General features: G+C 39.0%; 1 protein-coding gene across 1 annotated transcript in view; it reads right to left on the reverse strand.

The window, feature by feature from the left end:
* Nucleotides 1–1,888: 1,888 nt before the first annotated feature.
* LOC124135443 (vesicular glutamate transporter 2-like) overlaps nt 1,889–24,418 on the reverse strand; it is a 71,776-nt gene continuing 49,246 nt past the window's right edge. Inside the window, exons 10-12 of the mRNA XM_046500772.2 lie at nt 14,910–15,020; nt 6,215–6,360; nt 1,889–4,562 (exon numbers count right to left, since the gene is read on the reverse strand). Coding sequence (XP_046356728.2) covers nt 4,221–4,562; nt 6,215–6,360; nt 14,910–15,020 — 599 coding nt within the window. The 3' untranslated portion in view covers nt 1,889–4,220. The remainder of the gene's footprint in view (nt 4,563–6,214; nt 6,361–14,909; nt 15,021–24,418) is intronic.

Below are 24,418 nucleotides of genomic sequence, written 5' to 3' on the forward strand. Positions count from 1 at the left end.
GTCCTTTGCCGGTCAGTCTTTTATACATCTTTAGCTAGCAATCTCTTATAGCTAGACCGTGGTACTTGTTGTTACCCTGTCTGGCGCTCGGCATTAAAGGGCTTAAACAAGGACTGGTCGGCTCGGAGTCAGTATACTGTGTCTGAGTGGGGTATCCATGTTAAACTGCGGCATGATATCTCAATGTGCCTGCACCGGCATCAGTCCGGACTAGTACAAGCAGCCACACACACACATACACGTTCATGCACGTCGCTATATCAGCGCAATAATCTTGGACGCGACGTTAAACCCAATTTCACCTCACCTCACCTATTGCTGGACTGTCACTGTAGCATGTAAATCTTTCATAGATCTGTTGCTAATCAATCACTCTTGCGAGTCAATATCGAATACATAGTAGTAGTCAAATCTTATAGATCTGATGACAGTCAATCTCAGGTATCACTGTTGCCTTAGCCAATATGCGACATATCCGTTGTTGGTCACTCTCTGATACCTTTCTAGCTAGTAAATCTCTGGCATGTTGCTGGTCAACTGCTGCTAGTCAATATCTCCTGACACTGTTGTAAGTGACTCTCCTTTCGATACATTACTTGTCAATCTCTTAATTTTTTGTTGCTAGTCAAACTCTGATAACGTAACCCTGTTGCAAACAAATGTCTTGTATCACCGATGCGTGTCAGTCTCTGACATGAACGTTACTAATCAACATCTTATATCACCGCCGTCATATAGCTGGAATATTGCTGAGTGTGGCGTTAAACAACAAACAAACCAAACCAATATCTTATATCATTGCTGCTGATCACTCGCTGATATCCTTGTTAATAAAACATCTCTTATATCACTGATGTTTGTCAATCTCTGATTTTCACGTTGCTAATAATCTCATATAGCACTTTATGCTTGTTTCTTGGCACAGTCTGTCATCAGTTTTAACTGTGTATCTCTAGGCTTAGTATTGCATGTCATTCTGTTATGTTACTGTCTTATTAATTTAAAAAACATTGACAAAAACATTTCCATAATCATAGGATATCTCTGCTAAAAACGTGTCCATTGTGCGATTGCTTAATATCGTTAGCATATGTTTATTATCGAGTCTGGGTTTTTCTGGCGTTGGCGTTTTATGTATTAAGTAAACTACGGTTATAACGAACTCAAAGGGACCACTAGTTCTAGTTCGTTATTACCGTAGTTCGTTATAGGCATATGTACAGCATACAAAAACAAACCAGTTCGTTATATCCGTCAGTTGGTTATAAGCGAGTTCGTTATAAACGTATTATGAATCTCAAATAGTAAATGATACGAGGTATCCTAGCCTCTATTCATGTTACTGTTTAAGACATTTATTATAAAGTTCCAATAACCTATGTTAACGTTGCAAGAAATTCCGTTGCAATATCTTATGTTATTTCATGTCAACGACCTGCATCACTTCGGGCTTTCCTCCCACATTAAGCTGACACGCCGTGATATAACTGGAATACTGTTAAAAGCGGCGTTAAACCCAACTCACTCACTCACTCATGTCAAACGCTCATGTGACTGTTGAAGGTCAATAGCTAAAGGTTTTGCAGGTCTTTTCTGACCATAATTAATCTATATCGTGATTTTATTCTGTATAATGTTCAATGTTTTTGTATTATAACTTTCGAAATGTGAGTTGCAGCGGATGAAATGTGATTGCTTTCGTGTCATACAGTCCTCCATACAGAGCCTGAAGATGTGACTGTTGCCTGTTCAGGATTTATTTCGTGTCACTCTGTAAACAATGTTAAATATCACCGTGATTGATATTGATGACTCTGATCGGGAGACTAACTGCCCATGCGTGACACAATAACGATCTGGACATGAAAGGAAAACAGATATCAACATGTCATGCCAATTGGTTTATTTACCAATTTAATTGCTCTTGTTGGTTTATTTACTTGCGCCCTTTCTACTACTTCAAAGTATCGTTTGCAAACAACTCATCAATCGGGTTGTATTATTAACAAGGAGGTAATAGCTATGTATGCTAACAATATTTACACATAGTGATTGACATGAATGAATCTGCAATATACATCAACAGCTACCTAATATGGGTGAGTATTTCCACATGAAACATCTATGATAGAAGAAGTATAGAGAAGGTGGTTATACTGCTCTCACATCGCCATTCTCACCACAGCCTATGAAGCGTGTAACAAAACATTGTGAAAAAATGACGATGGTATTCTTTTTATCTATCATGATGGATATTCAAATAGAACATGGTACATTCAAATTTGTCATCTACACAGGTGCTAATAGATCTATCCATTTACTATCATACAAACACAACTACTAATGCAACAGATCAAGACGTGATTTAATTTCTAAACACAACCATGAAATATATTTCGTTAATACTTTTGTAAATAGACTTTGAAATTGTAATTTTGAAATTTGCTTTTTGCATTTCAAAACAACCTGGATTGATTTTGAGGAGGTAACACGAAGAAAACAGTACATATATCTGCATCGTAGACAGTGTATATCTTTATGCAGTTGAAGGGATAAGTTTAATATCACAGATTAGAATACGCGTAAGACACAAAGAAATCACTTGTAGCTTGGTACAAACCCCTAATAAATATTCAAACAATTTAAACTCAACATGTTTACGATTATGAGTCAGCTTGCCGCTCAAAATCATTATGTACATACATGTTATTTACATAAAAGATTCCTTTTTTAAGAGATCAATTATAAGTGTTAGTTAATCAAATATATAAATGTTCTTGAATTTTGTATGCGTTAGATATTTTATATCTGACGTAAATATCTGAAAAGGAAACTTTAAATTGAAATTATACCCGCCAGCATATACTGAAAAGCGTTTAAGTACTGATGAAATTGTTTCATGTTCTAAATGTTGCAGTATAATAATAATCCATATATCTCAATCACAGTATTTCTAAATGAATCAAATCTAAATCAATTAACAGTTCAACAAATAGAAAGAAACCGCTGTCTCGCTTGAATAAATATTTCATATCAAATTAATCCAATTGTACATTAAAAGTTTGTTTTCTACCTAAGAAACATTATCACAAACACCTGAAGCGAAATCACAAGTAACACTTATAATCAAATTCATTAAACGAAATTCAGCATTTTAAAAATCAACAATTATTAGCAATACAAACGTAACTTCATTGGTCTGAATACTACTCATTTCCCTTTCCTTGTCATTCCATATTTTTGATGTTCCCTATTCCATTTATACCGGCCTACAGTATATGTTACCACTGAGTATTGATTTTGGTCGTAGACACATGATCAGTTCTCCCCTTTCTCTGTGGAAACAGCTAGATAACTCTTCCTAACCTAATTTACAACCCTCAACTTGAAATGTGCGTTCTCTTTCTTCCACCGTCATCAAATTTAGCTCAAAATGTAATCAACTCAATCCTGGACCGTGTTGAGGTCCAATCCCATTTTATATTCGGGCATCTGGCCAGAGGGAAAACATTAGCCATTGGGTTATACAGTTGCTCAAAGATATTACCCAGAGCGATTTGGGTAAATTGAATTAGAAAGTGTGATTAGAGCGGCCATGTAAGATGTCCAAAGAAAGCTTGTCTCTCGGAAAATAGACGTTAATAGGAGATACGCAACTACGGCGGCCACCTGATCCCGATAACCGCCATCTTGGATAGTCACGTGATCACATTTTTCATTTGACGAGCATGGTCGATGATGATTTATCATGATGTGGTTTAAAGCATCTTCTTGTCGTACAAATTTGATTTTCTGCAGAGTTGTGTTTGGCCTAATCATATTCTCGGGCATGTTGGCCGACTCTCGTACTGGGATCGTGATTGGATTGGACCAAAATCCATCCCCTTCTTTCATTGCTGTGAATTCCCTGGATTGTTATTGTTCGATGTTTTTGTTGCCAAGCTTCGTTATCCACACTGTTTGCACAAGGACACCATCAATCTCGTATCGTGAACGTATGATTCAGTTACACCTAATGAAATGAACAACCCTCGATTACTATACCGACAGTCACCCAGCCAGATCCTTTTCAACCTGCCATGCTGTTCCTGACATGACCTTGAACCAGTATCCATTACTTGAAATTTAATCTTCCCTTAAGTCCTTCGACCTACAGCGCATGCCAATATTCCTATGACCTACGATGTGGAATAAAATGACAAATGAAATCATCTACTACTTTAGAAATCTCGTTCATTTCCATCAGCCATATAGCGATCTCTCTGTTCCTTCTGAACGAGTTGCTCCTTAGTCTCATACACGGGACTATAAGGAGGGGGTACGGGACCCCCATTGCAGGCAGTGTTCACTTCCCCCTCATATCCATGAGTTGTAGAACCGTAGGTTTGGTATTTCCATGCATTCCCGTCGTCAGTCAGGGTGTGTTCTGGGCGCCAGGTCTCCTCAGCTGGAGGGTCTGCCCAAGGCTGTTTTTCTCCGGAGGCAAAGATTGCGTAGAACACGACTCCGCAGAAGTGTATGATGCTGGCAATCAAGAACACCGTCTGCCATTCCTGAGCCGCCTGCAACAACATACCAACAATTATAAAACCCGTTATAAAAATTTAAAACATAATTCATAATTTCATTTTTGATACTGTAGTATCATTGAAGACGGTGGTGACTTAGGGATTTCAATTTCTTTCTTTCAGTGCTATTGGTAACATCCTTTAGTAAGTTCAAGCATTCACAGTATGAATTTCGAAGTCCAAAAGTTATAACAACGAAAGTTGTGCTATCTATAAAGAGCAATATACTTTTTGAATACTTTTGCCTCTCGGCTGTCGAGAAAATTCTTTTGAACAATTTATCGTCTCGAAGTATTCAAATGCACCAAAACGCTAAACTGATACTCCTTCAAGAAACAACATGTTATTGAAATTGAAACATATCGACCTTAATTATTTTGCACATGTTCATACCGACAACCTGAAAGCAACTATTTCATGTAACTCCCAAATCCTCTGTTTCGTCCCCTGGGAAACTCATCTCATTGATGCGAGACAAATTTCTCGACGTTTTTACACTTTGGATGTTTTAAATTTAATTACGTGGCCATGTTCCGGTAACAGTTGCAGCACATGTGGCCTAATCAAGTTATTGTTCCACTTGTAGTATATCTGAGCTCGTGACAGTGCGCACTGCAGTTTGTATTATTGATATTTTGAACATACCGTTATGTCGAAAAGTTTCTCTGTAGATAACATCATTATCTGATATTTGTACGGTACTGTGCGATGAAAACTCTCGAACCGAATTTGCATCCAACTTAAGCTGGATACTTTTTGTTCTGTTAAATGATTTGTCCCCACTTTGCTGACGAATTACATGTATGTGACTAGAAGTTATGAAAAAATATGGTTGTACCATATTCTACATATAATGTTCCCTTGCTTGAAAGCACACATTTTGTTGTCCACAATTCTTGAATGATTACAATTAAAGGGGGCTAGGCTCGTTCAAACTGGCAGTCCCAGCAAATTAAAATTCATTTCATCCAAAAACTGACAACTGTCAACTCAAATTTGATTAATCAAGATGTATTTTATTTCTGCTGAACGTAAATAGAGAATTTCACCCGTGTGTCTTTGGATATCAAACATATCAACACGAGTTGATAACAGTTTAAGACTCTCATGCTTGCCATATATTTTTTTAAACTTTTATCTATGAAGTGGATATATTTGATGTCTAAAGACACAAGGGTGAGATTCTATTTATCACTCAAATTCATCTTTCCAACTTTTTTTCAGTTTGTAAACAGTAATAACATGTGTCTTGAGTGTAAACAGTACAGCTAACCAGCTTCGGTGGCAGAGAAATTCGTGATGTCATTTGATTGTGACGTCAACCGAAGACATCACAATGACCTGCAAAGCATTGTGATGCAATTTCATTGCGGCAATATCTCCCGTAAACCAGCCTGGAGTGATGAAAGGCTATATCAATGGAACAATATGTCACATAAAGCATCAACGTTTGCCAAAATCGCCCCAAGAAAGAAACAATGCCCTGTTAGTTTCCTGTGGATAGCTTTGCAGTGGTCTCCATAATAGTACAAGGTCAGATCACGTTCCCCTATTTACATTGGTGGACTGAGGCTGATTGGTGTTTGAACACACCACAGAATCCCAGTTTGAGCAAACAGAGGAACTGTCGATCTGGTCTGACGTACCTCTGCAGGAGACTTGTCCTGGCCCTTTGTGACGTACTGCACGACAATCGGGCACAACATCCCCGATAGCGTCCCCACGCTGTTGGAGAGCCCCATCAAGATACTGGCGTACCGCGGGGCAATGTCAAGGTGGTTCACGTTGAAACCTGAAAATGAACATATTCAGTTAACTTCAGATAAGCCAGTGTATACATATATACTGCACGAAAAAGGAAGGGATCATGAATATTTGGAGGGTTCCAGATTCCACTGGGCGTAGAGGGCACAAACATTTGTGGACATATCACGAATGGATCACATTAAAGAAAGTAAAGGAATCCGACGTATTGGTCAACAACAGAGTTGGAAAACATTCCAAAACGCGTGTTTCAATCCACATGACGGTAGAATATGTCAAACATGGCAATTGTGGATGCAAGAAGTAAGAGGGCAGTTGTACTCTTGGTCGGGAGTCTAGATGGAATAATCCTTGGATATACAGTAAACTACGGTTATAACGAACACGCTTATAACGAACTAACGGATATAACGAACTAACTTTTTAGTTCCGACTATTTGCTGTAGTTATACTGTATATGTGCTTATAACGAATTACGGTTATAACGAACTAAAATTAGTAGTCCCTTTGAGTTCGTTATAACTGTAGTTTACTAAGAGACCCAAGTAGGTAATTCATACCACTGTATTGTTATATAATCCATGACCACCATTGCATTATTGGTTTTGAAGGGTGACCAGAACTATTTGCTTCTACTACTGCCGGGGATTACTGGTACCCCATGCTTGTCCTAAAAGCTGACTAAATTAGGTATTGAGTGGTGTTGGATGATTAATATATGCTTTCAGACTTGATTCATAAACACTTGCTTATGATATCGCCCGGATCGTACAATTTCCTACTATTATGGAAAAGGTTTTGTCACTTTTATTCACTATGACCAAAACAAGTAAAGTAATGAAAACAAATTTCAATCTCTGCATTATTACCCAGCGTATCCTTTCCAACTTCTGCATCTATTCCTTTACTGGGCCCCGTTCCACAAAGCGATCTTAGCGCTAAGGTGATCGTAAGTCCCATACTTTAACATAGGCTTACGATCATTGTAGCGCTAAGATCGCTTTGTGGAACGGGGCCCTGATCTTTATCTACTGACCAAGTGCAGCCACCACAGACACCTCTCCTTCAGTGGACAATGCACAAAAAGGCGCTACCTCTTGCGTGTTGTTAATTAGACATGGAAATCGCTGTTGTGAGTTTGCGTGACATATTACACACTTGGAGGCGACTATGCTTGTCGTAAGAGGCGACTAATGGGGGTCAGGTTCGCTGACTTGGTTGATGCATGTCATCGATCCCAATTGCGTGGATCGATGCTCATGATATCAATCACTGGATTGTCTGGTCCAGACTCGATTATTGACAGACCGCCGTCCTATAGCTGGAATATTGTGGAGTGCGGCGTTAAACAACCAACCAACCAACCAACCAAACACACTTGGGACAGCACACAAACAGATACAAATTAGTAGTCACTTAAAACAGAAGTCTAAAAAGACCGTCCACTCATTGGTGTAAAATACCCATTAGACTAAACCCAATGAATATAGAAAAACTATCAATACCCTATACAATTGATAACTTGTGAGTAATACCCAATGGCTAAAATAATTATATATAGCCCTGATATATATTATACATAGGAATAAGGAATACAACTACATTTATAGAATATCTGATGAGGAAACATGACGATTTAGCTTTAGAAGTCTTCATATACCACGAAATACAGAATTGCAAAGCTATTTAAATAATGGTGTGCGTCATTATAATATATCGTGGTGATATCCGTCCACATTCAATGGTAATATTAAACAGAGCATCTTTTCTAAGTCTTATATGTTATCTACAGTGTTATCCCGACACTATTTTAGTTAGTGCCAGAGCATTGGAGTTAGACTACAATGAAGAATTTGAAACTGAACACAAAGACCACGTATATTCATCCATACTTTATAATCTCGCATACGTTGTAAAATATTAATATTTGTCGAAAGCAGATACGTCTATATCATGGTTATGCGTTCCTAGGTATGACTCACGTGGAAGAGTGTTGAACAATGACGTATTAAAAGTCATGTACATCCGGTTAGTAAGAAGACGAAATTAGTATGCATGACTTAGTGCACGTTTACCAAATACATTCTTTGAAATCGTCCACTTGATGTTATGGGGCCGAGTTTTGAATCGCTCGTTTTTTAGCGACTGGGTTACGTTGAGAATCTCACCCGAGTCTCTTTTGATGTCAAATATATCAACACGAGTTGATAAAAGTGGAAACATTCCGAGGCTTGCCGAGGATTTTTGCCACTTTTATCAACGAGTGTTGATATATTTGATATCAAAAGACACGAGGGTGAGATTTTATTTATCATCCAACACCATTCTTCCAACTTTTTCAATTTGTAGACAGTAATTAGCAGTGTCTTCAGTGTAAAAAGTACTGCTAACAGCTTCAGTAGCAGCGCCATTAGTGATGTCATTTGATTGTGACGTCATGGTAACCAGTGACGTCACAATGGTCTGCAAAGCATTGTGATGTCATTTCATTGCAGCGATATCTACAGTGTAGATATCGCTTGATCTAATCCAAGCTATATTTCCTGTCGGAGCCAGTTTAGGATGATAAAATGGGTTAATGGCGCTTACTGTTATTATCCTCACTAAACCTGGTACAGTTATCAAAGCGGTGAGAAACTCACTCACTCACGGCGAATGGTCTTCACAATTTGTGTCCATTTCAGGTGCAAAGAAAAACGTGTAAAACTAGAGAACGCTCTGTCCTCTGGGTTTAGCCTATCTTCAATTTTCTCTGGACAAAGACATAGCATTATTGGATTTTATAATACGTCAATAATGTCAGTTTTCATTTGACCCGTTTCTGACCGAAAACTGGAGCATTGACATTTTCCAATAGCTCTAGGTTATGTCAATACAGATTCATGTGATCAGTGAAAATCGATAACTCACTGGTGTTGTAACCAATACACGAACAATCAACAATCTGTTCAGAACACAGGCACAGATTTCCGCTTGAAATGTACATGCATGTCACGACCAAATGATTGACATCCTCATCATTATTTCAATTGCTATATGTATGAACGTCTGTGAAATGTTGCCTACTTTGGGTAATCATACCCTTTCAGTGCAATGTCATGGAACACCAGTCATGCAGGGCAATACAACTGTGTCGTCAATCTATTAACCCTTAATGTGTTAATCTTTAGTGTCTGTATCAGAGACAATAGCAAAATCGAACATTCGATCATGGTATTTGCCTGTAATTATCAAAGCAAAGCTCCCTGATATCGACAAGCGTAAAATCAATTGCCGAGACTCTAAGTGGTTTTGGTGTAGAATGTACAGATTAATGTTGTTGATAGCAGCTGTTGATTGCAGCAGAGCTTGTAGATTGCAGTTATCTCACGCAGGATAAGATGCCTGGATAAAGACGCATTTCATCAACATGAAATTGAGTGCAGACTTAGTATTTGTTCAGTGAAATAGATCCAGCGCCATAAGAGGTCATTGACAGTTGCTGATTTCGACATCACATGCAACAGGGACACGTGCTCTAACATTAGTTTTCTTACAAAACAAGAGGAGTGTTTCTTGTGTTACTGTAGACACAAAGAAAACGTGTAATTTACATGTCAATAACATCGGAACAAGCAATTGCAACATAATCAGGCTATTCTAACAGCCAGGTAGTTAACGCGCATATGTTTGCATAAAAGAAATCAAGGAAATGATTTATTTCTTTTCATGCAAATGTAATTAGGCCTTTAATGCATCATAGGTCTTCGCCTGAGGGCGATTAATTCAGTTTTTCCCCGCGTTCTACCCTCTCTCGGTTTCTACAAACACAGATAGATGTCGTTTTGGCGTTAGTAAGTACAATAACATGGTTACAATTATTTCTGTTCAAAAATAAAAATAATCCTTGAAATCAATATTCTTATAAACTAGAAGTCTAACTTTTTTTAGCCAACAGGAAACCTTACAATCGTATGGAAGAAATGTCAAGCCACTACTACTACTACTACTACTACTACTACTACTACTACTTCTAACTAACCAGCAGGGGGCACGGGGGGCCCAGTCGTCTAGGGCGCCGCGATTCGCTGTGCAGAGTTGCGTCCCTTGGGCATGCCAGAAACCTATGATTATTGGTTCGAATCCCGGTTTGCCCCGATTATGTCTCTCGGTTTGTCAGCACCATACCCGTGCTCGTGGGTTTCACCGAAGTAGTAAACGTCTGAGACCTGCATCACTTTGGGCTTTCCTCCCACATTAAGCTGACGCGATATAACTGGAATACTGTTAAAAGCGGCGTTAAACCCAACTCACTCACTCACTCACTAACCAGCAACATAAACATAAACATCGTATGGCAGAAATGCCAAAGAGTTCGTTTAATATCGTGGTTCTTTTCGACACAAGGTTTTGGACAATGTTAAGCTAGTTGATGGATTATGACGAACACACTTCTTATCAATCATGTGAAGTTTCAAACAAGATTTTTATTCGAAATAAATCTCTAATTTCCACATGTTATCCCCGCACCTAAACACCGTGGATTATTGGTTATTTTCAAGCCTCGCTTAATTCATTTCAAGATTTGGAAGGATTTGGAAAGCTTTTTGAATGATAACAGGCTGTGTTTTTTAACTAATGGAATATTTCATACATCGGTGCGTTGATGATGGAGCAAAAACATGTACTAGGAAAGTAATATTCAACCAAAATTACATGTATCGAATGATACTGATTATTAATAGTCAAGCCCTGCCTTCTTGTGTCTCAACGTTTGCAGCTGTAGTAAATGCGAAGAGCAACTATATCTTCCTTGAAGCGGTGGCACTGCCAATTTGAAAGCAGTCAAGCATTAAATAGGCCTTGTCTCATCTGAGCTTCCATCCCTATTCTTGGTTGTCGTTGGTCAAACGAGCCTAAAAACAGTGACAGGGAGCGGACTAACCCTAGAGTTTAGACAAAACCTGATAACTGTCTTTTTATTTCTGCAAAAGAATCAATTTTAGGCGGAGTAGATGACCCTCCTCCTCTGATCGCATTTTATGATGAATTAAACTTGCTGAAGCAATAAACATCACATTTTGCCGCACTCCCGGAGCACTGGGTAATCTGCTCTGCCAGAGAATCATAAAATCTCACTAATCATCATCAATTTCTCACCAGACATGCAAAATATATCACCCATCCACACGTGCTACGCATTGATTTATAATTGCCCGGGATATGAACATATATTGAGCCTGTACTGCTTTGGCCACCTTGCCGTACGCCACTTTATTGGTTAATAAGTGTGATTGAGTGAAACAAAGCTTGTGAGGACTGTTCTTCATCTGCGTGGAAACGTTTATGGTTTGTTCACAAAAGAGTTCCCCTTCTTTATTGTTTCTTCGATTGAAACGTGTTTTACATGCCAATAGGCATCTAATTGAAAATAGCCACATAATACACTGGGTTGTCAGGATTTGGGATGTATGTTTGTAATTAGAAATAAATTTGTCAATAGGAATGGGTATTTTAGTAGCTTCCTCGCAGTTTCAGGTCTCATAATGTCTCTTTACATAAGGCATTTATCGTTTAATGAATTATTGATAACTGTAAAAAAACAGTTATATAAGCTTTACGGCAATGCGAAATGGGACAAATTAGGAATATATATTCGAATGTTATTCGATTGTACAGGGGTGAACATAAAGATATGCAATTATCAAAATTGTTAAACATAACTATATATGTAACAACTTTGCTGACGAATTTCACATTGTACATTACCTGAAATAAATGCCAGTAAACGTGTCTATTGTATATTTAATTTAACAACATGCAGATCAAAGTGTCCATTTTGTATTTCAGTTAAAAAACATGGCGGTGAATGCGTCCATTGTTTATTTTATTTAACAAGATGCAGGAGAAATTGTCCATGGTATATTTCAGTAAAACATACCACTGAGAGTGTGAATTGTATATTTCATTGAAAAACATGCCGCTGAAACTGTCTATTGTACATTTCATTTAAAAACATACCGATGAAAGTGCCCATTATATATTGCATTTAAAGACATGCTGGTGAAAGTGTCCATTGTATATTTCCTTTAAAATCATACCGATGAAAGTGTCCATTGTATATTGCATTTAAAGAAATACCGGTGAACGTGTCAATTGTATATTTCATATAAAAACATGCCGTTGAAAATGTCCATTGTATATTTCATTTACAAACACGCCGATGAAAGTGTCCATTGTATATTTCATTTGAAAATGCTGAAAAACATTCATTGCATATTTCCTTCAAAACCCATTTGGATGAAAGTAACCCTTATAATATATTCAAAGAACATGTTTGCAAAAGTCGGCATTGTATATTTCATTTAAAACCATGCCAGTGATAGTGGCATGCTGAGAGCTAGTCACACGTAGCTGGAATGGAGTGCGATTACCACGGAGCAATTCAGGTTATTGTTCCAAAGTTGTCAAGATCGGAATAGAAAGCCTCAGATTACTATTGACATCCTCAATATGGAGAAAATGACGGTTTCGCACTTTTCATTGTTTGCCCAAGAGTAACCTATAGAGTGTAGCTGACTTCTGACAACTCTAATCGATGTCTGTTCGTGGGAAATATCTCCATCACGAACCTTGAGGCGGTTGAGGTTCCAACCAACGTGATCATATCGTTTAGATATGATCGCGTATCAAACAAAGGTGTCTAGCTGATCTGGGCAGTCTTCTGTAGTTTAAGTACGTTTTAGCTATATGATGGCTGCTTGACATTTTACACTATACGTTATGTGTTTGATTTAGGATACACCAGTCGAGACGGCACATGAGCGGTTGAAATAGCCGCAGACAACGGATTAGTAGAAATATCTCTAAAACCAGACAATCTATGGAACTTCTACCGTTTCAAATATCAATACATTTTTCAATTATTAAAACCATAGACTTAATACCTATTATCAACTCTATATTGACCAAACGGTAACTGCTGTTTGATTTGAGATATGTATGATGGACTTTTGTGTTTGTTTTTGGTTATTTAACCCGGCTTGGACAATTGTATAGTTAGGTATACCTTTTAATGTGTATGAGTTATTCTAATCGATGACGATTCACTATGATGGACAACAAAACTCCAAATAAACTCATCCAACATGTAAAATCCTACTTATCATTCACCTTGACATATCCTTCCTGTATGAACCATTTTCAAAGCCAAATCCGTTCCTTGACCTTTGGTATCATGGCGCGATACTTTACGTTTAATTTAGTATCAAAATATAACCTTTATACATCAATAATAGTAGGCTGGTCCGTATTCATGTATATTGACGTGCCCCAGTTTCCTCACACTTCTATTGTTCCGATTGACAAACATTATCCACCAACTAGAAGAGGATACGTACATTCTCAAGAACATTATATAGTCAGTCTTCGTCCTTTTACATCATATCCGGATGTGTAGTCTCATCCTCCGGCACAAGACAGCAATATATCAGGAAGCTGTTTATCAAGGGCTGATGGCGTGGCCTGCCTCTTATCGTATATTTCAATAAACCTTTTATCGGCCGTCAGCGAGCCCGATTCTTTCCCTATTGATCACTAATACCTTCAACCAACACTGAGGGCAGGGCTTTATCTGCTCCCCGTCTCATCATCCCTAGCCACAAAGAAATCCTCTGACGTCCCTCATATTCTGTAGTCTGGTGGACAAAAAGGGTTTTATGTCCAGATTAACGGGTAATAGTGTTAAAACCTTCGCAGTAGCAAATATTTGCGGAAAATCGTTCTGGCAATCAGTCCAAATGAAACGGTTTTCACTTAAAAGGGTAGAGTGGAGGGATTAATCTGGCATTTCAACGAGAGGGGCCAGCTTTTCCGGAAAATACCATCAAATCATGATTATGAAAATTCTAACCCTGTCCCCCAAGCCCTTATCTCCAATTGATTTGCTAATGAAACGCAGATTTTGCCAAAAGTGGACTCTTTCAAGGAGGCAAACTTCAGAAAAAACTTTTTAACTTTGATGAAGATTGTAAAAGGGTGTTTTTTCATTAAATTGAGTGTGTAGATGATGGAATGTTTAGACATTACTCAAGCTACTGCGTCACCCACACACTCGACCTGCCTCTAAGATTCTTATCCACACAGAGCATATAGAACATTCAGATTCTGTAGACTGATGGGCCACTGGCATCATTAAAATGCAGTTTGGCTTTTCTGTTCAAAAAGGCTTCACATAAATGAGTATCTTCGGACTTTCCAATGCATTTTATGAAATAGAACCATCAAATATTTTCCCTTCTTATCAGTATTTGCCAAATAAGATCCCTTTTTGTATAAATTACGGTACTGTGCTAATTCTAATTCTGAACTCTTTAAACGCATGGCATTCCAAGTATTGTGAACAAAGGGATTGCGTTTCTTTGAAGTGATGTCACGGTGGTGTTATCAAAGTGACAACACACACTGTGTGTTATCCACATAGGTTTTTTCTTCCACTGGAAACCGATTTCCAGATCGACGGCGTGTGCAAGGAAAGGATTCGATGTAATGTAAACCAAGAGATACTCTTTGTTGAATTCATTGCAAATAAAACCTTACCGGAAATGGCAAATCCACTGAATCCGACGGCTAAAGTGAGGCAGACTACTGAAGTGGCAGTGTCACGGGTGAAGCCAACGCCCAATAGGAACACAGCCTCCATCCCGAATCCTGAAACAGACGACAACGGAATGGCGATGAAACATCAAAGTGTTGTGATGTAATCTCAAGTGACTAATTTTACAACACTGGAATTCATATGACTTCCCTATGAATTAGAAATATCGTAAATCTTATGCAAGAAGTTGAATGAAGGCCTTTCATCTCAACACATATGGGGTTAAAAGAGTTTTGGTTCTCACAAAACTAACAGCACACGTCATAAATAAATATGGCATCATATTGCTAAGAACCATTTTTTCAAGCATTGTATTTTGATACTTCTCAGATCTGCTTGAAACGCATCAAAATAATATTTGCACAAAGATGATATATAAAGTTTGTGACAATCAAGTTCTTTTTACGGAGTCGGGTTTGTGTGGCAGTAGAGCGTTAGACATTAATGACGGAAATTTGTCGGTCATCTGTTTTTCAGTACACAAGTTATCAGTAGTAATTTACTGCGGATAATACATTCCCTTAAAAAAGTGACACACATTAATATTCTGTTTCGAGATTCAATTTTCGTGTACAGTGAAGAATCTATTTGCAACTCCAAGTTTTTGTGTGGCAGTGTATGATTTCGGACATCAATCATGAAAGCATATGGCTGTGTGTCGATGTAATTTAGCATTCAGTGTATAGAGCGGCAACACAGCGGCGTTGGTGTCAGGGAGGTTGATAACGGTTATCGCAAGCTACTCACGAGGATTAGGTAGCCACGGGGGTCACTTATAATAGTGGACGGATTGGCAGACAGATAAACGCACAAGGAAGGGGTAATTTATGTTGCAGTCTGATATTTTGGGGCAGATGAAGGTTGAATCTGACGAGAAGCATCCGGGAGCCCGACAGCCAACTTGCGACTATTTGTGAGTTGACTGATTCCAGAGCTTACGTGGAAATTATATGTTTGTATATCCAGTGAATATTTTCCAAGAAAGAAGTATCCAGGAGAAGACTACAACAAACTGATATTTATTCATCGGAACTGACGAAACCTCCTGACTAAAAATATATTTTTGTTTTTATGGGGTGTGGATTCTATTTCAAGCTTCAAATGATCATATTAAGCTTCTAAACTATCAAGTTCGACAGAGAGAAAAGGGTTCTGTGAACCTACATTTTTATATCTATCAACTGGTATGCATAGTTAAATATAGTTCTAAACAAAGGATGCATAAGCAAGGAGAAACATTTTGACGTTTTTATGAGTCATCTTTAATATTCCACAAAAATATTCTAAAATATTGCAGACTTCCCTATTATGATCCTTTATCTGCCAGCCCTGTAACCATATACGTCGTGCCAAATACGTGGTCCCAAAGACATGGTCCCATATATGTGATCCCATATACGTTGTCCCAAATACGTGGACCCAAATACACGGTCCCATATGCGTGGTTCCATGTCTGTGATTCCATATATATACGTGGTCCCAAACTCGTGGTCCAATATATGTGATCCCATATATACATGGTCCCAAATACGTGGTCCCATATACGCGGTCCAATATGCGTGGTCCCATATATGTGATCCCATATACGAGGTCCCAAATACAGGAGGCCCCATATGCGTGGTTCCATGTCTGTGATCCCATATCTGTGATCCCATATACGTGGTCCCAAATACTTGGTCCGATATACGTGGTCCCATATATGTGATCCCATATTTACAGACCGCCGTCATATAGCTGGAATATTGCTGAGTGCGGCGTTAAACAAGAAACCAACCAACCAACCATATACGTGGTCCCAAATACGTGGTCCCATATACGCGGTCCCATATGCGTCGTCCCATATATGTGATCCCATATACGTGGTCCCACATGCGTGGTCCCATATACGTGGTCCCATATACGCCTCCCATATATTTGATCCAATATACGTGGTCCCAAATACGTGGGCGAGACGTTGGCTGCCTTAAATTCAACTTTTAAAAAAAACCCCAGCTCTTATCGTCGTATTGACCCTAAAAACAAACAGCATCAGTTTTGTTGGTAAATTAGACTAAACACCAGAACGACCGTGAGAGTTGAAAAACAATCCTGGCATGATGTGATGCTTATGCTCCCAAACCGTCGTTGTTTCGATTAAAGTTATGAATTATTTTACGATTGCTGTGTTTTCTTTCTGAAATTCTCTTTGGGGAAGTCAACATTATCACAATTATTTTTTAAGAGGTGATTTAAGTATATTAACCCTTCAACTGCTCCCTGCGCTAATCATCATAATGCCATGTCAGGAGAGATGTCACTGAGTTCAGATACCAGGTCACCAGTATTGCAGCGTCCATAAACACAATCATCCTGGCTACCACAAAGGGACATGTTGATAGTGTCACAGTACATACAACAAATCGATTCGTAATTAATTCCCCGTGTTCTTGTGTTGGTAAGGTAAACACGGACATTAATAGAAACTAATCAGATTATCCCTATACTAATTTACATGGCCTTTCTTTTCCTGTATCGCTTGGCCTGAAGCTGACACAATCTGAGGTGTATTCCCAGACCTCGTGGTCGTCCCTGTCCCTTACAAATTGTATTTAAACAAACCGCAGCAATATGAAGTGATTGGCTTCAGGTACTCCCAATTACCTGTCCGGGATTACTGCAGAATCAAGGTTGGTTGGTACCTTGGGACCGAACATTTCACATTTCCCTTAAACGAGTAATTAAATAATTTGTTTAACCCACGTGGTACCCAGTTTATCAAGTGCACAATGTCCCTTTTTATAATTTTCTTTAAAAATGTTTGTTTTGGGGAAAAGGGTAATTTAAAGCAACTCCAGATTAAACTATCCAATGATTGAACCTTATTTATCCTGAATTAAAATAATCCTGCTTAAAAATACTGCAGGAATAAATAAATTCTGCCAGTTATTTCTGCCGAAAAAAAATCTGCCAGAAATTTCTGTAGAAAAAAGAATACTGCCAGAAATTTCTGCAGAAAAAAAATTCTGCCAGAAATATCTGCAGTAATGCATTTTCTGAGCCAATTTTTGAGCTTGTAAACATGTGTACACACTGGGACACACATTATTTGGATTCGTCTCCTCGAGATCTTTGCAATGATATAAAACATGTTTTTGTAGCTCGCTTCCTTCTGTGTGGTCAAGTTCGGACGCCTGGCAATTCCGAAGTTGTCCCGACCTGCCTTTTTTCATCTTTCTTATAATTTCTTGTTATCCATGATGCCTCCTGTTTCCCGACTCCTGCCCTCAGAATATCAAATGGTCGGTTCGGGGTTGGGGTAAGCTCTCGGGAGGGACATTTAATTGTTGAGTAACAGACACATAAATTGTTATGCAACTTGTGTGAGTGGTGGGTGCTCTTGGGAGGGCAGGACATGCTCACCCTGTTCGCGAAGACCTTGTGTCATCTCTGATTTTCAGACCTGTGAAGTTCCTGGGTAGAAAAGGTCTTCAGCAATCCATGTTTGCCGTAAAAGGCGACTATGCCTGACGTAAGAGACGACTAAAGGGAGCGGATGAAAAAGTGAACGTATCCTGCCCTACCGGTGGCACCCGTCACAAACACATACAAAGGCAAGTCAATAGAACACATTCTATTCAAGTTACAAGCTGGGGAGTCACTAGTTTCAATGGTTTTGTTGACCCACGAAGATCCGGGGTAGAATAGGTCTTCCACAACCCGTCCTTGCCGTAAAAGGCGACTATGCTTGTCGTAAGAGGCGACTAACGGGATCGGGTAATCAGGCTCGCTGACTTGGGTGATAGATGCTCATGATGTCAATCACTGGATTGTCTGGCCCAGACTCGATTATTTACAGACCGTCGACAAATAGCTGGAATAATGCTGAGTTCGGTGTTAAACACCAAACAAACTCTTCAGAGATCCAGTCATATTATTGTAACCACTCTTTTGCCTCTTACACCAATAGAATTTGTTTCGTCGGAAAATCTCTGGCGTTGACGTTTTATGTTTACATTTTCTAGTTCAATTTTGCGATCCCGGGATTTATTATGTGAACAGTACCATATAAATATGACAGTGGATGTTTGCATATATGGTTGGGCGACAATTAACTGTTATAGAATGACGGGGATACTTTACAAAGACACGCTTATGGAAGCAATTCACTGAGCAATTCTTAGCCCCTGCAAACCATATGCTTGGGTGTCGGAAAGTACCCATCGTGACATAGAAAAGAATTTGGATCCCATCCAACGAGTACCGACTACACAACGTTTTGTCGTATGGACCTATTAATTATACTACTCAAAAGAAGTTAAAGAACACTCGTTTTTTTTCATCTAGCTATAGCTAATCCATCATGCCATGACAGATAAATTATAGTCACATGAAAATATCGGGTGTTCTTTACCTTATTTGAGCAGTCGGAGATCAGATGGATTCGTTAGTTTACCTGTGTTTGGTCGTATCGTTAAGTTGTTCATGCCATCAGCCACTTGTTTGTTTGTTAGAATCGGTTATTTGAAGATCGTCGTACAGAGCTATATTACATTGCTGATTGCCCCAATAAACAATATTCACTTACTACGAAATGTATTAGCATATGTTAAGAAGATCGAATTCCAAAACAGGAGCGCTTGATAACAAGAAGTTGATGGAGAACAGCAACAAAATAATAACATATGAATACTTTCCTATGTTTCAGAGATACGATAAATTATCTATTTGGATTACAATTGTCAAAGTGCGATTCAACCCACAAGGAACCACCGTTCCCATAGTAACGAATGGTGTTTTTTAAAAAGAAATGACGTCATAGTCTCTATTTGAAAAAATGTAATTATGTTTTTTTTCTGTTTTGTAATAATTTGTACTTAAAAAGCTTTTTTTTGCTTATACATGTGTGACAATATACAATTTAAGTCACTTACAATTTTAATTCGCTATGCAAAGCCATTACATGTTTGAATGAAAGGAATAAACTGGCAAATAACCCCATTCCACTAATGCTGTTTTCTGGGAAGATAATTACGTCATTACAATTTCCTCAGCACCCTACTTCTCAAATTAGCCAAACCTTTTGCTTTTAGGCGTCTCATCACAGTAAAATGATTTTCTCCAACCAGATTAATTAGCTTAATGCTCCGGAGTACAAGAGTCAACCATTATGCCTTCTAATCTTTCGCAACGTAAACATGGCCGCCCTGAACTAAAAACTGTGTAGGCGCGCATGGCGACTTTGGTCACGGAATAATTTTACCTACCGCGAGATTCAAAACTGATCGAATTAGAATCGTATGGCTCTGTTTGTTGATGTTGGTGAATTCATGGCATCTCATCAGCTGATGAGTTCTAATTCACCCCCAGCATGTGTTCTCACAATTTATCACGCGTGCTTTAATTAGCAGTGTTCAAATTAGCAAGCGAGTAATATCCGGTCTAGGGTGCTAGCTCCAAACCGCCCGCGGCGAACGCGGACCAATCCACAGAGAAGATTCATTAGACACACAAAAAACGCACGGCATCAGCACGCAAGAAAAAATACTAGACAGTTCAGAAGGATTCTTGACAAATGATCAGCGTAAAAGATAAAAGAAGGTCCTTTCTGTGTATCATTGGCAACGTTTTTCCAATGATATATCGCACGTTTTTTTGTTTGGGCGAGTAGCTGATGACACGTCACCAAAGGATTATTTCATGAGGTTATTTAAAAAAAAAATACTATTCACGCACGTATTTTGAAAAAAAACCCACCGTATTTGAATTCTATCCTGTTTTTCTTATTTTCAATATATGAAGTAATTATGAAGATGAATGAATGAGGACACCAGAAATGGGCTTTAGCCATCGTACCCTAGTAAGGAATCGAACCCGTGACGAGCGAACCGCTAGACTATTCCATCGACGCTAATGACATTGTAGTACATCATTATTACCAAATAAAAAAAATGAAAATAGTCCTACATTTGTTAAATGAAACTTAATTTAATTGCGATTACTACTTCAAACGTAAGTCTGGTCAAGCAATTAAACGCAGAAGCAATCAAACAGGAAACAAACCCGCCCACCCACCTAACTACAAAACATACCAAGACATACACAAGAAACAACAGCTCCCCACCCACACCCCAGTTAATCAAGATATAAAGCGTGGAAAGCTTAAAACCCCAATAAAACACATTACTCCCCTATCAATCACAATGTCTTCTCACATGTATAAAATACATCGATGTGTACCGTGACAACTTGGTATCACTTCAGAATCACGTAGTCGTGATGAGGGAAATATACACAGTATGACAATGTTTAATGGACATGCCTATTTCCTGACTCCTCTTTTCGTAAATGAATATTCTGTCACGCAGTACATCCATTTGAAGAATGTAGAGCGGACAACGCCTCCTCAACGGCTCCCAAGGACTGTGTATCACTGATCATTAGATGAACAAACTTCTGACTCGTCTAGACACCAGCGGACCTAGAGAATGGACCCCTGGGGCTTTGGGCATAGGTCACAGCATTTACGTGTTTTAAAGGTGCACAAGATAGGCAAACGACATTTCCATAATTCCTGCTAAAAGCAGAGTCCATTGTACCATTCCGACTATATCATGATCATGTGTTTATGAATCACTATCAAATAGTGATGATACCGGGTGTTCCCCACCCCAGCAAGTGCTAAAATATGTTTGACTTTATCTTTTAGAGAATTATACAGTGTGTTATGGAGAAGGTCGGGCGGTCGGGTAGCCTAGTGGTTGAAGCGTTCGCTCGTCACGCCGATGACCAGGGTTCGATTCCCGACATGGGTACAATGTGTGAAGCCCATTTCTGGTGTAAAACCATACTCACTCACTCACTCACTCTAAAGCAGGTGACGCGCCCAAGCCGTACCAGGATATAAACTGTATGGGTATCGCTCTTGATTAATTTTGGTATGTCCAATAATGTAATACTGTTCATACGTGTGTATAGCCTGTATGAACAGGAGACTTGTTTAGAGCTTCATTTGCATATGGGTAATTAGCTAAAGCAGATTTGAGTTTGGAGTCCGAATCCTCGTAACAGTGTCATCGACATAAGAAACTGTCTTGTATAAATATAAAAGGTCTATAGATGCCATTCGCCATGTTCAAATTGTGTTATCAATGGGGATTATTGGTCCCCAGTAACATAGGTTCGTCGACGAGTGTATAGACTCGGTGATTTGGTTGATTGCGTGCAACCACACCCGACAGCTTGGGACGTTGCTCATAATATCAACCATTGGTTTGTCAGTCGCAGTTAGATAGATAAGTAGATAGAATTTTGCCAAGTTCTGCGTTAAACACCAAACCATTACTACTTAAATTGCCAGTTCTATCTGTTTAAAAATTAGTTAATCCTTTATCTATAAATATAAATATTTTTGCCACTAACCCCAGGTCAATATTAGGTACAGACACTTACCTAAATGATCATTTTTTAATATTTATTCTGCCTGCATAGGGAGATGGGCACGGTGTATTTATGTCAAACCTGTCACGCTGGAGAGTCATTAGAAAATGAGACGGTGTCCGAAGGATCCATTAGGATAAGATTTATTTTGATTAAAAGTGGACACATGCAGCTTGATTGAGAGTTTCTACGATGCCTGAAAACATTGTAATGAAACCCACGTTTGGTTCCCACTGACACCGTGCCGTAACATCAACAGACAGAGCCAACTGTCCCAGCCACCCACAGAGCGATGTCCCGATTAAACTACTCTTCTAAAGACTCTCCAGTCAGAATGCTTCCCTCCTTGGCGGTACTCCTGGTTCGATAACGAAATAATTCAATTAAATTATTGAAAGCTAAGCTCGATTCAGGAAACTATCGCTTTGATATAAGCACGGTCTGATGTCTTTGGTCCTGACGTGTCTAAGCCTTAGCGTGATAACCAAACCCATTGGAGATTTGGCAGCAACCTCGATCTGAGTCCCAGAGCCTCGTTTTAATGAGAATGGAGGCGGCGATTGACTTTAAAAATTGATTGTGTCGATGGGCGGTATATAGTCCTTCCACGCGCATGCCACAAAAGCCCATGTCTTAGAGGTAAACACGCACGCTTGGGTTTGATATGATTAAAGTTACGGATTGGGGGTGGCAGGCAAGCCAGAACACGCCAAGAGAAAATCCGATTACCTTTCCTAAAATGCATGTCTTGAATGCTTTTGTAGTCTCTCTCACATCCAGATGAACAGGCAAAGAAAGCGACTTAGGGAACAGGGCACGGCATTACGGTTAATGATGATTAATAATGGACTGCTCAGAGTGATCGGACTTCACTCTGAGGGCATGGTACACCGGGCTTATTAGATGCTCCGTCCGAGAATTTGAAAGTTTATCAGTTTCGTGAAGATGCGTAAACGGAATCATACTGGATTAGTATGAGAGCTTTGGATCCTGCCTTGCGTAACTTCAACAGATGAAGTCGAATTGTTCAGACAGTTATTTTGAAATGGTACGTTAGGTTTATGTATGTCTATTTTAGGAATGTCATCTTCACCTTTTGAGAATGTCATCTTCAAAGAGAGACAGATCTTGTGCACGATGTGTTCAGATTCAAATGAACTTTTACATTGCTCTGAATTGAAAACAAGAGCTTTATGTCCTTTTCACCTCCACAAAGTTTAGTTTAAACTTTAACAACTCTGTGATGATGATACTTATAACGACCATGTCGGAGATATTGGTAGACTCGCCAATAGGGACGAGAGGCTTAATGCGGTTACAAATAGTCTAATCGAGTTCAGTAAATACAGTAAACTACGGTTATAACGAACACGCTTATAACGAACTGACGGATATAACGAACTTACTTTTTTGGTCCCGACTATTTGCTGTAGTTATGCTTATAACGAACTACGGTTATAACGAACTAAAATTAGCAGTCCCTTTAAGTTCGTTATAACCGTAGTTTACTGTACAAATAAATCCGGGAAGACACAGACATGCAATTTTAAGCCTTCAAGATGGAATTAATGTAAAGCGGGGACGCGTGCTTACTCGAATTTACTACTTCGGTGATACAGACTACTTGGTTGGTAGGTTGGTTGATTAACGCCGCACTCAGCAATATTCCAGCTATATGACGGCGGTCTGTAAATAATCGAGTCTGGACCAGACAATCAAGTGACTGACATCATGAGCATCGATCCACGCAATTGGGATCGATGACATGCATCAACCAAGTCACCGAGCCTGACCACCCGATCCCGTTAGTCGCCTTTTACGACAAGCATAGTCGCCTTTTACGGCAAGCATGGGTTGCTGAAGACCTATTCTACCCAGGATCTTCACGGGTCTACAGACTACGTAGTAATACTCTTGTGGTGGAATGAAGTTGCTGTGTTTGGCATCAAAGACTGATGAGTCTTGTGAACTGTCATTTGGACGATTTAACCTGCATCAACCCATGGAGTGTGACATGTGCTGATGTGTCAAATTA

The sequence above is a fragment of the Haliotis rufescens genome, unplaced genomic scaffold (genome assembly GCF_023055435.1).
Source record: "Haliotis rufescens isolate VD_foot unplaced genomic scaffold, xgHalRufe1.0.p SCAF_6, whole genome shotgun sequence".
NCBI lineage: Eukaryota > Metazoa > Mollusca > Gastropoda > Lepetellida > Haliotidae > Haliotis > Haliotis rufescens.